This window comes from Erinaceus europaeus, chromosome 20 (genome assembly GCF_950295315.1).
Source record: "Erinaceus europaeus chromosome 20, mEriEur2.1, whole genome shotgun sequence".
Taxonomy (NCBI): Eukaryota; Metazoa; Chordata; class Mammalia; order Eulipotyphla; family Erinaceidae; genus Erinaceus; species Erinaceus europaeus.
In genome coordinates, this window is record NC_080181.1 from 38,015,829 (window position 1) to 38,030,006 (window position 14,178).

Below are 14,178 nucleotides of genomic sequence, written 5' to 3' on the forward strand. Positions count from 1 at the left end.
TATAATGAGATTCAGAGTAGAGTGAGTGAGTGAGTGAGTGTGTGTGTGTGTGTGTTGCATGATTGAATATGCTCATGTGTATGACCCTGGTAGACAGGAATTCTTGTGTTTGTGCAGTGGGTAAGACTCCCCAGGTCATCAACTAAATACAGTAGCTCTCAGTCAGCCTTACACTCCCAGGTACTTTGATGAAGGTTAGAATGACATCCAGAGTGAAAGAATGAGAACAGGCTGGGACAAAGGAGTTCAGAGAGTTCAGGTCTGTCCAAAAGACAGTTGAAGCATGGTGGGTTTTAGGGAAGGCTAGCAGGTAGCAGAGGGGTTGATGCCCACTGGTGTTTCTAAAAGGTTGTAAGCATGGAGAAAAGCAAGAGAAGTCAAGAGTAGGAAAACTTTTAATTTTATCACAACCTCACCTCATTTTGGAATCTTACTATTTTGCTTCTTTTAGGCTCTGAAATATCAATCAAAACATAGTTTTGTTATATATCTTGTTATAAACCTTGACATTCTTTTTAATACGGAATGATATTATCGAGGTATTTTAGAATTTCCTTTTATTTAAAATTATTTTTATTGAGATAGAGAGTGAGAGAGCAGAATACTGCTCTGCCATTTTGTGCAGTGTCTAAGAGATGCACTCTACTGGATCTGAGGGTGATCTTGCTGTGACATCTGTCACCCCATTGATTGCCAGGGTTGATTCAGCTGATCTGGCTGACTAGGTGGGTGTCCCCTTCCTCCCTTACCTCTTTATGTGTGTCCCTCATGAAGCTTTGGTCAACCTTCCCAGAATCGATACTGACTGGCCTTCAGTCAAGAGTATATGAGTAGATGCACTCTCCTGTTAGAACCCCCCTCCAAATAAGCTCTCAAGAAATGGACTCCACGTGGTGTGAAACACAAGGACCGGTGTAAGAATCCTGGTTTGAGCTCCCGGCTCCCCACCTGCAGGGGGGTCACTTCACAAGCGGTGAAGCAGGTCTGCAGGTGTCTATCTTTCCCACTCTCTGTCTCCCCATCTCTCTCCATTTATCTCTCTCCAACAATAACAACAACAACATCAGTGGCAACAATAGTAACAACAAGGGCAACAAAAATGGAAAAAAATGGCCTACAGGACCAGTGGATTTGTAGTGCAGGCACTGAACCTCAGTAATAACCCTGGAGGAACAAAAAGAAAGAAAGAAAGAAAGAAAGAAAGAAAGAAAGAAAGAAAGAAAGAAAGAAAGAAAGAAAGGGACTCCACCTACTTAGATATCTCCTTGGCCCTTAGAACTTCCTTTTCAATAACAGTAATTCTATACTGGATTCCATCATTAAATAAGTATGTGGGCTATTATTTCTCGTTATTTTATAATTTGTGTTTATGAATGTCAAGTTTATACATCACACCCCTAACTGAAAACTTAGTCCTCTGAATTATTTAACTGTCCTCTTATTACAAAAATAAATTAAACCATTCTGTTGAAAAGCAAATGTGTTCTAGCTTACAAAGGAGCACTGTAGAAATCACCTAGAAACATTTAACATGGTGAGAGAGTTCCCAAACTTATAAATCTCTTTGTCTGGAGAACTCTTTGAATTATATCCAATTCTTCTTCTTTATCTCTTCTTCCTTCTCTTCCTCCTTCCCTCTTCCTTTCCCTCCCTCTCCTTCTCCTTCACCTCCTCCTCTTTTTCCTCCCTCTCTCCCTCCTTCTTCTTTTTCTTAGTGAGGTACAAAATATTGATATATAGTTGATCCTTTACTAACACAGGAATTAGGAATGTTAACCATTTCCACCACATACAATTGAAAATCTGAGATAAATTTACTAACACATTGCTGTTGACCAGAGTGTTTACTGATAACATAAACATACATTTATTTATTTATTTTTATTTTTTATTGATAAAAAGGAAACATTGACAAAACCAAAAACTTCACACAATTCCCACCACCAGAAATCTGTATCACATCCCCTCCCCTGATAACTTTCCTATTCTTTAACCCTCTGGGAGTTTGGACCCAAGATCATTGTGGGATGCAGAAGGTTGAAGGTCTGGCTTCTGTAATTGCTTCCCCACTGAACATGGGCATTGACAGGTCAATCCATACTCCCAGTTTGCCTCTCTCTTTCCCTAGTGGGGAAGGGCTCTGGAGAAGCGGAGCTCCAAGAAGCATTGGTAGGGTTGTCTATCCAGGGAAGTCTGGTCGGCATCATGCTAGCATCTGGAACCTGGTGGCTGAAAAGAGAGTTAACATACAAAGCCAAACAAATTGTTGAACAATCATGGACCTAAAGGCTGGAATAGTGCAGATGAAATGTTAGGGGGTCTTCCACTTTGTAGATAGCTAGTAGGCATATTTTAGTTATAAGTTAAAGGGCCTGTAGCTATACTAATTTTTTTTTTTTTTTTTGCCTGAGCCTGAAATCTGATATGCAGGTGGATCCAAGTTGTTGTCTGGGGAGATGATGTCATGGCTAGGAAAAGGACCAGAAAGCTGGATCAGGGAAGAGAGTAGCTCCCTAATATGGGAAAGGGGTATAAATATTGTTGACTGTAAACCCCATCAATTTGATGTGATCTGGGGCCCATAATTAGCTTAGTAGCCTGTGTGACCTCTGCATTTCTCTAGATCTGAGCTCACATTTTGTGGTCATGAGTAGGAACATTCCAAGATGCCCCAATATCAAGACCCATCTTCCTCAGGTGTAGCATAGAGTATATTGTCCATCCTTCCTTCGGAGGATGGAACATTCTCTACCAATAAGCATAAATTTTATATACATGTTATATACTTTATTCCTACAATGAAGTAAGTCAGAGAAGGGAAATGTTAAGCTAATCAGAAGAAGAAGAAAAACATTTGCCACACTGTCTGTCTATATCAATATTGTAAGTTTACATTGCTTACAGGAATATCCACATAGAGGTGGACCCATGCAATTCAAACTCCATTGTTCACAGGTCAACTATGTAGAGGATGAAAACACATTACATATGTTAGTTCTAAAGGGTTTTGTCCTTTGTAAAGTGGATCCCTTAGAGGAAATCCGGAGTTAATGGAAATGGTTTTAATATTACTATATTCTGCTAGCTTTCTCTTCTGGGTCTTGGCCTTTTACTTACAGTCCATGTCTGTGCCCAGCTCCTTTTGGTTTTCTGTCTTTGCAGTAGCTGTGCCACATAATAGGTGACCAACACTTGAGTACTGAAGAGAGGGGCCTTAAAAGGTGACATTGAATCTTCATATTTCTGCTTTAACGCTGGATAGTCTTTCCACCTCTGTCTCAGGGTTCTGATGGATAGGTTTGGTTTTTAATCATTCTGAGTTAATTTTTAAAATACTTATTTATTTATTTATTCCCTTTTGTTGCCCTTGTTGTTTTATTGTTGTTGTTATTGATGTCGTTGTTGGATAGGACAGAGAGAAGTGGAGAGAAGAGGGGAAGACAGAGAAGGGGAGAGAGAAAGACAGTGCAGACCTGCTTCACCACTGTGAAGTGACTCCCCTGCAGGTGGGGAGCCAGGGGCTTGAACCGGGATCCTTATGCCGGTCCTTGCACTTCATGCCACTTGCGCATAACCCATTGCGCTACCGGCTGACTCCCCTGAGTTAATTTTTGTGATATGGGACATACTATATTGCACATGATAGGTGATTCATGACAATATTGTTTTTTTGACAGTGTTATTGAGTCTATTTTACTACCCAATTTATAATCAGAAATTAGGAAACTCTGATGATAATTAAAAACAAAACTCTACTACGAAGTACCTGTGTTGCAGTGAGCTGCGAAAGGGCCATGTCACTACTTTAAGATTCTTTAAGACATCACAGTATAACTAGTGAATGGTGAATTTTAACTACTGAGTCAGTATTTATACCCTGATCTCAATCTTCAAAATGTAGAAAAAAATTGACAGCCATGTACATGAAAGACCTGGCAGAATTATGACTCCAGTATCCAATAAAGAGGACAATAAACTAGCAACCTTGATTCACTCTTAACTTCCATCAAAAAAAAAAAAAAAAAGCTAAGGACCAGGTGGTGGCACACCTGATTGAAAATATATGTTACAGTCTTCAAGTACCCAGCATTAAGCCCCTGGTCCCCACCTGCCTGGAGAAAGCTTCCCAAATGGTACATCAGGGCTATAGGTCTCTCTCTTCCTCTATCTCTTTTAATTTTATCTGTGGACAATACTGTCTTTCTTTCTTTTCTATTCCCTTCCCCTCCTGCCTCCAGTCTCTAGTGCTCAGTGCTGGTGCTACAAATCCACCACTCCTAGGTACCATTTTTTTCTACCTGCCCCCCATCATTCTATTTGATAGGACAAAGAAAAATTGGGAGGGGAAAGAGGGATAGAGAAGAAGAGAGAAAATTAGACATGTGCAGACCATCACCACTTGTGAAGTGTCCCCACTGCAGGGGAGCAGGGACTTGAACCTGAGTCTTTGCTCATGGTAATATGTGTACTTAACCAGGTGCACCACTGTTTCACCCTCAATACTGTCTTTCCTTGTATCTTAATCAAATTTTGAGAATTAAAAAAAAATTTCTTTATTGAGGTACTAATGTTTTACATTCAACAGTTTGTACATGCATAACATTTCCAAGTTTTCCACATAACAATACAACCCCCACTAGGTCCTCTGTCATCCTTCTTGGATCTGTATTCTCCCCACCCTCCCACCCCAGAGTCTTGTACTTTGGTGCAATATGCCAATTCCACTTCAGGTGCTACTTGTGTTTTCTTTTCTGATCTTGTTTTTCAACTTCTGCCTGAGAGTGAGATCACCCCATATTCATCCTTCTGTTTCTGACTTATTTCACTTAACATGAATTTTTCAAGGTCCATCCAAGATCAGCTGAAAATGGTGAAGTACCATTTCTGATAGCTGAGTAGTATTCCATTATATATATATATATACTACAACTTGCTCAGCAACTCATCTGTTGTTGAACACCTGGGTTGCTTCCAGGTTTTGGCTATTACAAATTGTGCTGCCAAGAACATGTGTACACAGATCTTTTTGGATGGGTGTGTTGGGTTCCTTAGGATATATCCCCAGGAGAGGAATTGCAGGATCATAGGGCAGGTCCATTTCTAGCCTTCTCAGAGTTCTCCAGATTGTTCTCCACAGAGGTTGGACCAATTGACATTCCCACCACCAGTGCAGGAGGGTTCCTTTGTCCCCACACCACTCCAGCATTTGCTGCTGTTCCCTTTTCTGATGTATGACATTCTCACAGGAGTGAAGTGGTATCTCATTGTTGTCTTTATTTGCATTTCTCTGACAATCAAAGACTTGGAGCATTTTTTCATGTGTTTCTCGGCCTTTTGGATCTCTTCTGTGAATATGTCCATGTGCTCTCCCCATTTTTGGATGGGGTTATTTGTTTTCTTGTTGTTGAGATATGCAAGTTCTTTATGTATTCTGGTTATTTGCCACTTGTCTGATGTATGGCAAATATAGATCTGCCATTCTGTGAGGGGGCTCTTGGGTTGGGTAGTAGTTTCCTTAGCTGTGCAGAAGCTTTTTAATTTTATGTAGTCCCATAGGTTTATGCTTGCCTTATTCTTCTTTGTAATTGGATTCATTTCATTGAAGATATCTTTAAAATGTATGTGGAAAAGAGTTCTGTCAATATTTTCCTCTAAGTATCTGATAGTTTGTGGTCTAACATCCAAGTCCTTGATCCACTTGTAATTTACTTTTGTATTCGGTGAAATACAGTGGTTCAGTTTCATTCTTCTGTATGTTTCAACCCATTGTTTCCAATACCATTTGTTGAAGAGACTCTGCTTTCCCCATTTAATAGTCTGGGTACCTTTGTCAAAGATTAGATGTCCATAGGTTTGGGGGCTTACTTCTTGGCTCTCAATTCTATTCCACTGGTCAGTATGTCTATTCATGTTCCAGTACCAAGCAGTTTTGATGACCATAGCCCTATAATACAATTTGAGATCTCTGGATGGTGATGCTTCTGGTTCTGTTCTTTTTTCTCAAGATTGTTTTGGCAATTCTAGGTCTTTTATGGTTCCAGATAAACATTTGTAGCATTTGTTCTATTCTCTTAAAAAATTTGGTTGGAATGTTGATGGGGATAACATTAAATTTGTAGATGGCTCTGTATAGTATATTCATTATGATGTTAATTCTGCTAACCCATGAACATGGAATATCTTTCCACTTCTTTGTGTCTTTTTCAGTTTCCTTGAGTAGTGACTCATAGTTTTCAGTATGCAAACTTTCACTTCTTTGGTTAGGTTTACTCCTAGATATTTTATTGTTTTTGTGGCTATAGTAAAAGGAATTGATTCATGGATTTCATCTTCTTCTAACTTAGTGTTTGCACAGAGGAATGTCACTGACTTTTGAATGTTAACTTTGTAGCCTGATACCTTACTGTATTGCCTGATGATATCCAAAAGATAATTGCTGGATTAATTAGGTTTTTCTATGTATACTATCATGTCATCTGCAAATAGGGAGAGTTTGACTTCTTTTCTTCCAATCTGTATCCCTTTAATTCCTTGCTCCTGCCTGATTGCTATGGCAAGAACTTCCAACACTATGTTGAAAAGTAGTGGTGATAGTGGGCAGCCCTGTCTAGTACCTGATCTGTGGGGAAATGCTTCCAGTTTTTCACCATTGTGTATGATGTTGGCTGCAGGTTTGCTACATATAGACTCCACTCTTTTGAGGAATTTTCCATCTATTCCCATTTTTTGTAGTGTTTTGATCATAAGTGGATCTTGTATTTTGTCAAAAGCTTTATCTGCATCTATTGTTATGACCATGTGGTTTTTGGTCTTGCTTTTGTTGATGTGGTGGATTATGTTGATTGATTTACATATATTAAACCAACCTTGAATCCCTCGGATAAACCCTACTTAGTCATGATTAGCAATCTTTTTAATATACTGCTGTATCCAGTTGGCTAAAACTTTGTTAAATATTTTAGCATCTATGTTCATCAGAGATATTGGTCTGTAGTTTTCTTTTTTGGTGTTGTCCCTGCCAGCTTTTGATATCAGAGTGATGTTGACTTCATAGAAGCTGGAAGGGAGTATTCCAGTGTCTTCAATCTTCTGGAAGACTTTTAAAAGTAGAGATATTAGTTCTTCTTTGAAGATTTTAAAGAATTCATTTGTAAAACCATCCGGTGCAGGACTACTATTTTTGGGAAGATTTTTGATAACTGTTTTAATTTCAATATCTGTGATGGACCTGTTCATATTATCTAGTTCCTCTTTACTTAGTTTTGGAAGTTGGTAGGTATCTAGGAAATCATCCATTTCTTCCAGGTTCTCTAGCTTGGTGGCATCTAGTTGTTCATAGAAGCCTCACATGGTATGTTGAATTTCTGTGGTATCTCTTGTGACAGCTCCTCTTTCATTTACTATCCGATTTATTTGGGTTTTCTCCCTTTTTTGTTTTGTGAGTCTGGCTAAAGATTTGTCAATTTTGTTTACTCTTTGGAAGAACCAACTTTTACTTTCGTTGATCATTTGTATGGTTTTCTTATTTTCAATGTTATTGATTTCTGCCTTAACTTTAGTGATTTCTGTCCTTCTGGTAGCTTTAGGGTTCCTCTGTTCTTCTTCTTCTAAGTCTTTAAGATGTGCAATCAGGCTGTTTATTTGTGCTTTTTCTTGTTTCCTAATGTGTGCTTGTATGACTATGAACTTTCTTCTCAGTACTGCCTTAGCTATGTCCCAAATATTTTGAGAGCTTGTGTCTTCATTTTCATTGAAGTCTCAAAACATCTCAATCTCTTCCTTTATTTCCTGTTTGACCCAGAAGTTGTTAAGGAGTATACTGTTGAGTTTCCACATTTTGGGACTGTTGCTAATCTTTTGTTGATTGTTAAGTGTTAGTTTAATTCCACTGTGGCCTGAAAAGATGCTTGGATTGATTTCAATGCTCTTGAATTTGCTAATGCTGTCTTTGTGGCCTGACATATAGTCTATTCTTGAGAATGACCTATGTGGACTTGAGTAAAATCTGTATTCCAGTTTCTTGGGATGAATGACTCTGAAAATGTCCAACACTTCTAGTTTATCTGTCTCTTCATTTAGCTTCCTTATGTCTTTATTGATTTTCTTCCTGGATGATCTGTCAAGTTGAGAGAGTGGGGTGTTGAAGTCCCCTGTTATGACTGTGTTGCTGTTAATATATTGCTGTAGCTCTTTTAGTAGATGTTTGATGTATTTAGATGGCTTCTCATTGGGTGCATAGATGTTAATAATTGTTAAGTCCTCTTGATTGACTGATCCTCTAAGCATTAAGTAGTGGCCATTCCTATCTTTTTTAATCTTAATATTTTAAAGTCCATCCTGTCAGATATGAGAATAGCTGTTCCTGCCCTTTTTTGTGGGGCATTTGCTTGTGTAATAGTTTTCCATCCTTTAACTTTAAGTCTGTGTCTTTCTTGTTGAGTTAGGTGGGTTTCCTGTAGACAGCATATTGTTGGGTAGTGTTTTCTGATCCATCTCCCTCCTCTGTGTCTTATAATAGGTAAATTCAGGCCATTGACTTTTATTGATATCAAAGATTGAAGATATTTTAGCACCATTCTTGTAGAGTTTTAGATATATGGCCTATTCATGGTGGTCTGACTCTTTATAGGAGACCTTTCAGAACTTCTTTCAGGGCAGGCTTGGTGATAGTTGATTCCTTCAACTGTTGCTTGTCTGAGAAGTTTTTTATGCCTCCATCTAGTCTGAATGACAGTCTAGCAGGATACAGTAGTCTTGGTTGAAAGCCTTTCTCATTGAGCAGTCAATAGATATCTTTCCATTCTCTTCTGGCCTGTAGTTTGTGTGGAGAAGTCTGCTGCTAATCTTACGGCGTTTCCTCTGTAGGTGACTGTTTTTCTCTTGCAGCCTTCAGGATCCTTTCTTTATCCTTATTCCTTTCCATTCTAAGTATGATGTGTCTTGGTATCTTTAAGTCTAGGTTAATTCTGTTTGGAACCTTCTGGGCTTCTTGAATTTTTATGTCTTTGACGTTGTCTAGACTAGAGAAGTTTTCAGCTATTATGGCCTGAAGAATGCCTTCTTCCTCTCCCTCTCCTTCTTCCTTTGGTAAGCCAATAATGCGTGTATTATTTCTTTTGAAGTCATCCAATAGGTCTCTGTTGTTTTCAGTATCTCTTAATTCTTTTTGAGATCACTTACTACTTTTTTAGTTGTCTCTAATTCTTCCTGGATCTTGCTAATTCTGTCTTCAGCCTCATTGATTCGATTCTCTCTCCCCTCTGTTGATTTATGGAGATCATCTATTTTGTTACCCTCTTCTGATACTGTTTTAGCTTGTTCTTAGCTCAGCTATTACAGCTTTCAGCTCTCTAATAACCTTGAGATAATTAGTATTTTCTTCCAGAGTCTCATTGGTTGTTTCTATATTTCTGATTACAATTCTTTCAAACTCTTTACTCACTCCTATGATTATTTTCTTAGCTAGTGTTTGGATGTTCACCCCATTATTTTGTGCTTCACCCTTTGGGGGGCTTTTAGCTGGACTCTTATCCTGGTTCATTTCTCCAATATTTCTTCTTGTTGGTTTAACCATTTTATATATTATGTTATGAGTTCCCTCTCTCAGTACTTTGCAAATTACTGATCACTATCGCCTGGATTGACTTGTGTCTAAGTAAGGTAACTAAAGGGTTCACAGCGGTGGAAGTTAACAGTTGTTTTAATAGTATTTTAATCCCTGATTTGTAGCTCAGTGGCCTAAAAGTGTCTTTTGTGCTTTTTCTTCCCTGTAGGCTATGGGAGCCTGAGGGCTTTTAAAGTATAAGTAGGCTTTCTTACTTTAATCATTGACTCCTGACCAAGAGATAAAGCAGGGTATGGCAGAGATAATCCAGTGGTTATGCAAAGAGACTTTCACAGCCCCACTGCTATGCCAGCGAGGTATAGGTCTTCTCCTGAATTTCCTGGTTAGATCTCTGTCCCCTGGTGTTCCTCCTTGCCACTGCTCCAGATTCTGAGAGAAGTAGCAATGAAGACTCAGAGTTGAACTTGGTGAGTCTCTGTGGAGTCCTCTCCTCCCTTCAGCCGTCTCCTTGTTGGTGGAACAGATGAGGTGGTGTCTCAACTGATAAACTGCCGGACTGTTACCAGCCACTTAATCTCTCCTTAGGCTCCTCACCAGTCACTCATGTTTGCACTTACTGGTGATTTGGTGGGTTCCTGAATTTATTCTAGTCATGTCTTGTTTCAGTCCCAGGTGGTCTCCCTTGGTATTCCTAGTTGATCCGTGAGAGGAGAGGAGACAAATATTATGTAGGTTTTTTTTTTTTTTTTGTCTATAGTGAAATGGAAGCTAAAGGCACATTTTTATAAAGTAGTTTATTTAGTATTTTAGGAAGGGGTGAATTTACAAATAGCTTTCTTTAGTTTTTTTTTATGACAGAAGTTCATAAAAAAATTCTGGAATTGATGGGTAAAAATTTGCCTCATCCTGTAGCTGAGTCCCTCTGATTTTAAATCCCTTATTTATAGCCGGATATAACTAGACTGTGAATTAGGTTTTTACTAGTTAGCCTCATCATATTAACAGTCTACAGCCCAATCCTGATACATCTGACATTAAGATGTCATTAAATACACAGATACCTTTCTTCTTCCCTGAAACTCCTCATTCCTTGGCCCTGTAAAACATCATTGCATTTGCTCTCCCTACTAGAATAGACTTGAAAATCTATGCCTTCCCAGGCCAGTTCTAATGAAATCCTATCCCTTTATCTTTCTTAGCACTGGTACTACTGTGTTTGGTTCAACTACACATTGGATGCATGGGCTTAAGTTATGGCTTCCAGTCATGATTATTTTTATTTTTTTAAATTAATTAAAATTTAAAAAAAATTTAAATTAAAAAATTAAAATTTTTTTCACTTTTCTTGCTCTTATTGGTTTTTATTGTTGTTGTAGTTATTTTTGTTGTTATTATTGATGTTGTCGTACTTAAATAGGACAGAGAGAAATGGAGAACAGAGGGGAAGACAGAGAGGAGGAGAGAAATACAGACACCTGCTGACCTGCTTCACCACCTGTGAAGTGACTCCCCTGCAGGTAGGGAGCTGGGGGCTTGAACCGGGATCCTTACTCTGGTCATTGTGCTTTGCACCATGTGCGCTTAACCCTCTGTGCTACCACCCGACTCCCCATGATTATTTTTTAATCACTGCATTTCATAGATTTTGTGTCTTTGTTACTGAGTAAAGTTAAGCTCTCATGCAGTAGAAACTCGCAAGTGGTTACCACAGAGCCCCCAAATTGTTCTCTGGAAGATGGGAACTGGGGACACAATCCCAGGTCCTTGTTCATATGTGCACCAGGTGCACCATCACCCCTCCCTGTATTTCTGTTTTTAATTGATTTACTTTAGGACCCAGGTGGTGGCATACCTGGTTAAGTTTACACACTACAGCAATCAAGGACCTGAGTTTAAGCCCATAGACTCCACCTGCAGGGTGAAAGCTTTACAGGTGAAGCAGTGTTGCAGGTGTCTCTCTGTCTCTCTCTATCTCTATCACTCCCTCCCCTCTCAGTTACTTTCTCTATCCAGTGATAAATTAAAATAAAAATAAATAAAGGAAATTAAAATTATAGTAATAGACTTCTGAGACACCCTCCTCCCATAGATTGGTTTAGTGTCTGAACTTTGGATGAAAATAGGACTTCAAGAAATAATTTTCCTAGGGTGGGAAAAGATTGTTGGATGCTAGCACTGATATATCTGTTCAAGAGGGGAATTTATAACTGAAGAATTGAAGCTGCATCCGTGGCAACTTTTGAAAGTCATCTTTACCTCCCCGCTCCATTGCAGTGACACGAGTGCCGAGAAGTTACTGCTTTAGTGTCACCTTTGATTCTCTGGGTATCAGCCAGGTGCATTTCCTTGCATGGCAGTAAAAAGAGTGGTAGTGTCTGAGATTGCTGGAGACACAAACCTGGGCTTATCTTTCCTGCAGAACTGAAGCATGAGATCTATGTGTGGCGCCTGACTGCTCATCGCATCAGCCCGGCCAGCCGTGAGGAGACAGCTGTGCAGAACCTGCTGTTGGGGAAGGTGCGGACGCTGGAGCACCTGCTGGCTCACAGGTTGCACACTTTCCACAGGTACTGAGGCAGGGATGCTGCACTTGCCTTGCAGTGCTGCTGTGCTCAGAGAAAGGGTGGCATCAGCAACCTCTCTACCACCAGACCCACTCTTCTTTATTATTATTATTATTATTGGTAGGAAATAAATTTTATCTATTTTTATTTTTATCAGTGACTTAGTATTGATTTACAAAACTATAAGAAAATAGGGTTGTAATTCCACACCATTTCTGAGTTCTGTGTCTCCATTCCCTCCATTGGAAACTGCAGTATTTCTCCCACAGTCACAGATATGGGTTGATTTTATATCTATCACTATCTATCTATATTTTTGCACACTTTTCTATGCTCCTGACTTCACTTTTTTTGGTTGATTTTTAAAATTATATTTATTTATTTATTTATTTATGCTAGAGACAGGCAGAAATTGAGAGGGAAGGGAGTGATAGAGAGGGAGACACCTGCAACACTGCTTCACCACTCCCAAAGTTGTCTCCCTGCATATGGAGACTACAAGGTTCAAATCCTTGCACACTGTAACATGTGTGCTCAACCAGATGCATCACCACCCAGCCCCTTCACTTCCTTTCTAAGTTACACATCAAGTGTCCTTCCTTTTTCCTCTTCTCTCTGATAAGGGAAACAGTTCCTGGATTTCTCTGGTGTTCTCTAGATTTGCTTTCCTTTCTCTGATGGTACAAAAACAAGATTACTGATGACAAATGCTCAGATCCTTGTGGAATTGGGGTTCAGAGTCCTTTGATCTTCTTCCTCTACTATTTACCCTTCTGGGACTATGGACCAAAGTTTCTTTTGGGGTTCATAAGGTGGGAGTTCTGTCTTCTGTTAGTGCTTTTCCACTGGACATGGACATTGGCAGCCAAACCTCATCTTCTGATGCCTTCTTCTAACTCTCTAGAATGAGTGTTGGTTTAAGGATGATAAAGCTGAGGCTCATAGCATGTGGGAAATGAACCAGGGCTATTCAGCTGGGGAGAGTGATTCATACTCTCAGCTGCTGCCCACTCTGCCTTTACACACAGAATTTATTACAGGATAAAAATTACAGCCGATTTCATACACAGACTTAACATTGATGTTTAAAGATGCTTACCTGAAACATAATACTATGATGCAGTGTTGCTTTAAGAACTAGAATAAAGTAGAATTAGTCAGAAAACCAATTCATGTAACAAGTGGATCATGTAATCTTCTTTTCAAGACTGATTTCAGGGAGTTCAAAGAACACTTAGGTCCCGCTCAATTCATCCCTGATGTTTGCTTTCAACCAAAGCTGAGACTTCATGAGGTAACAGTGAGATGAGGTTTCCTCTCTCCAGGACTTGGAGGTGACTTTACACCCATCTGTACCCTGGAAGCATTGACTAGAAAAAAACTGTGTGGCATCCCTGTGACAGAACTGAGAACAGGGGAAGGAGAGTTCCCTCCATGGCTGGAGAAAGAGGATCCTGGGGGTGGGCAGTAGGGGAGTGGGCAGTGGCATACCTGGTTAAGCACACATAGTACTATATTCAGGGACTCTCACAAGGACCCAGGTTTAAGCCCCAGGGTCCCCTCCTGCAGGGGAGATGCTTTACAAGCGACAAAGTAGGTCTTCAGGTGTCTATCTTGTTCTCTCTTTCTCCCCTTGCAGTTTCTCTATGCCCTATCCAATAAAATGGAAAAATGTCTTCCAAAAGCAATGGATTTATAGTGCTGGCACCAAGATCTTTCAGTAACCTTGGGGGGGGAATGGAGGGAGAGAGAGAGAGACAGACATCCTGAGAACACAATGGGGCTGAGATGGCACATTGCTCTTTGGAAAATAGTTCATATTCTCAGACATGAGGTCACCTGAAGGTCCCCAGCCAGGAGTGGGGGGACTAGTAGTGGAAACAAAATCAGTGGAAACAAACCAGTGATTATGTGTAGACACATTTTGTCCAGAGACCAGGCACAGTGGTACCTCCAGCTCCATCCTCTCCTGGTCTAGCACCCACTATGGGTCCTCAGAGTGCAAGTAGGTCCTGAGTCACAGACAAGGGACTGTGTGGCCCACTTGTT

At 39.8% G+C, this 14,178-nt stretch overlaps 1 protein-coding gene across 5 annotated transcripts in view; it reads left to right on the forward strand.

Moving 5' to 3' along the window:
- The window catches only part of OCA2 (OCA2 melanosomal transmembrane protein), a 452,195-nt gene that overhangs the window by 172,402 nt on the left and 265,615 nt on the right, over positions 1–14,178 (forward strand). For all 5 annotated transcript variants that reach the window (XM_060179243.1, XM_007533891.2, XM_060179245.1 and 2 more), the window contains one exon: positions 11,985–12,132. In XM_060179243.1, coding sequence (XP_060035226.1) covers positions 11,985–12,132 — 148 coding nt within the window. The remainder of the gene's footprint in view (positions 1–11,984; positions 12,133–14,178) is intronic.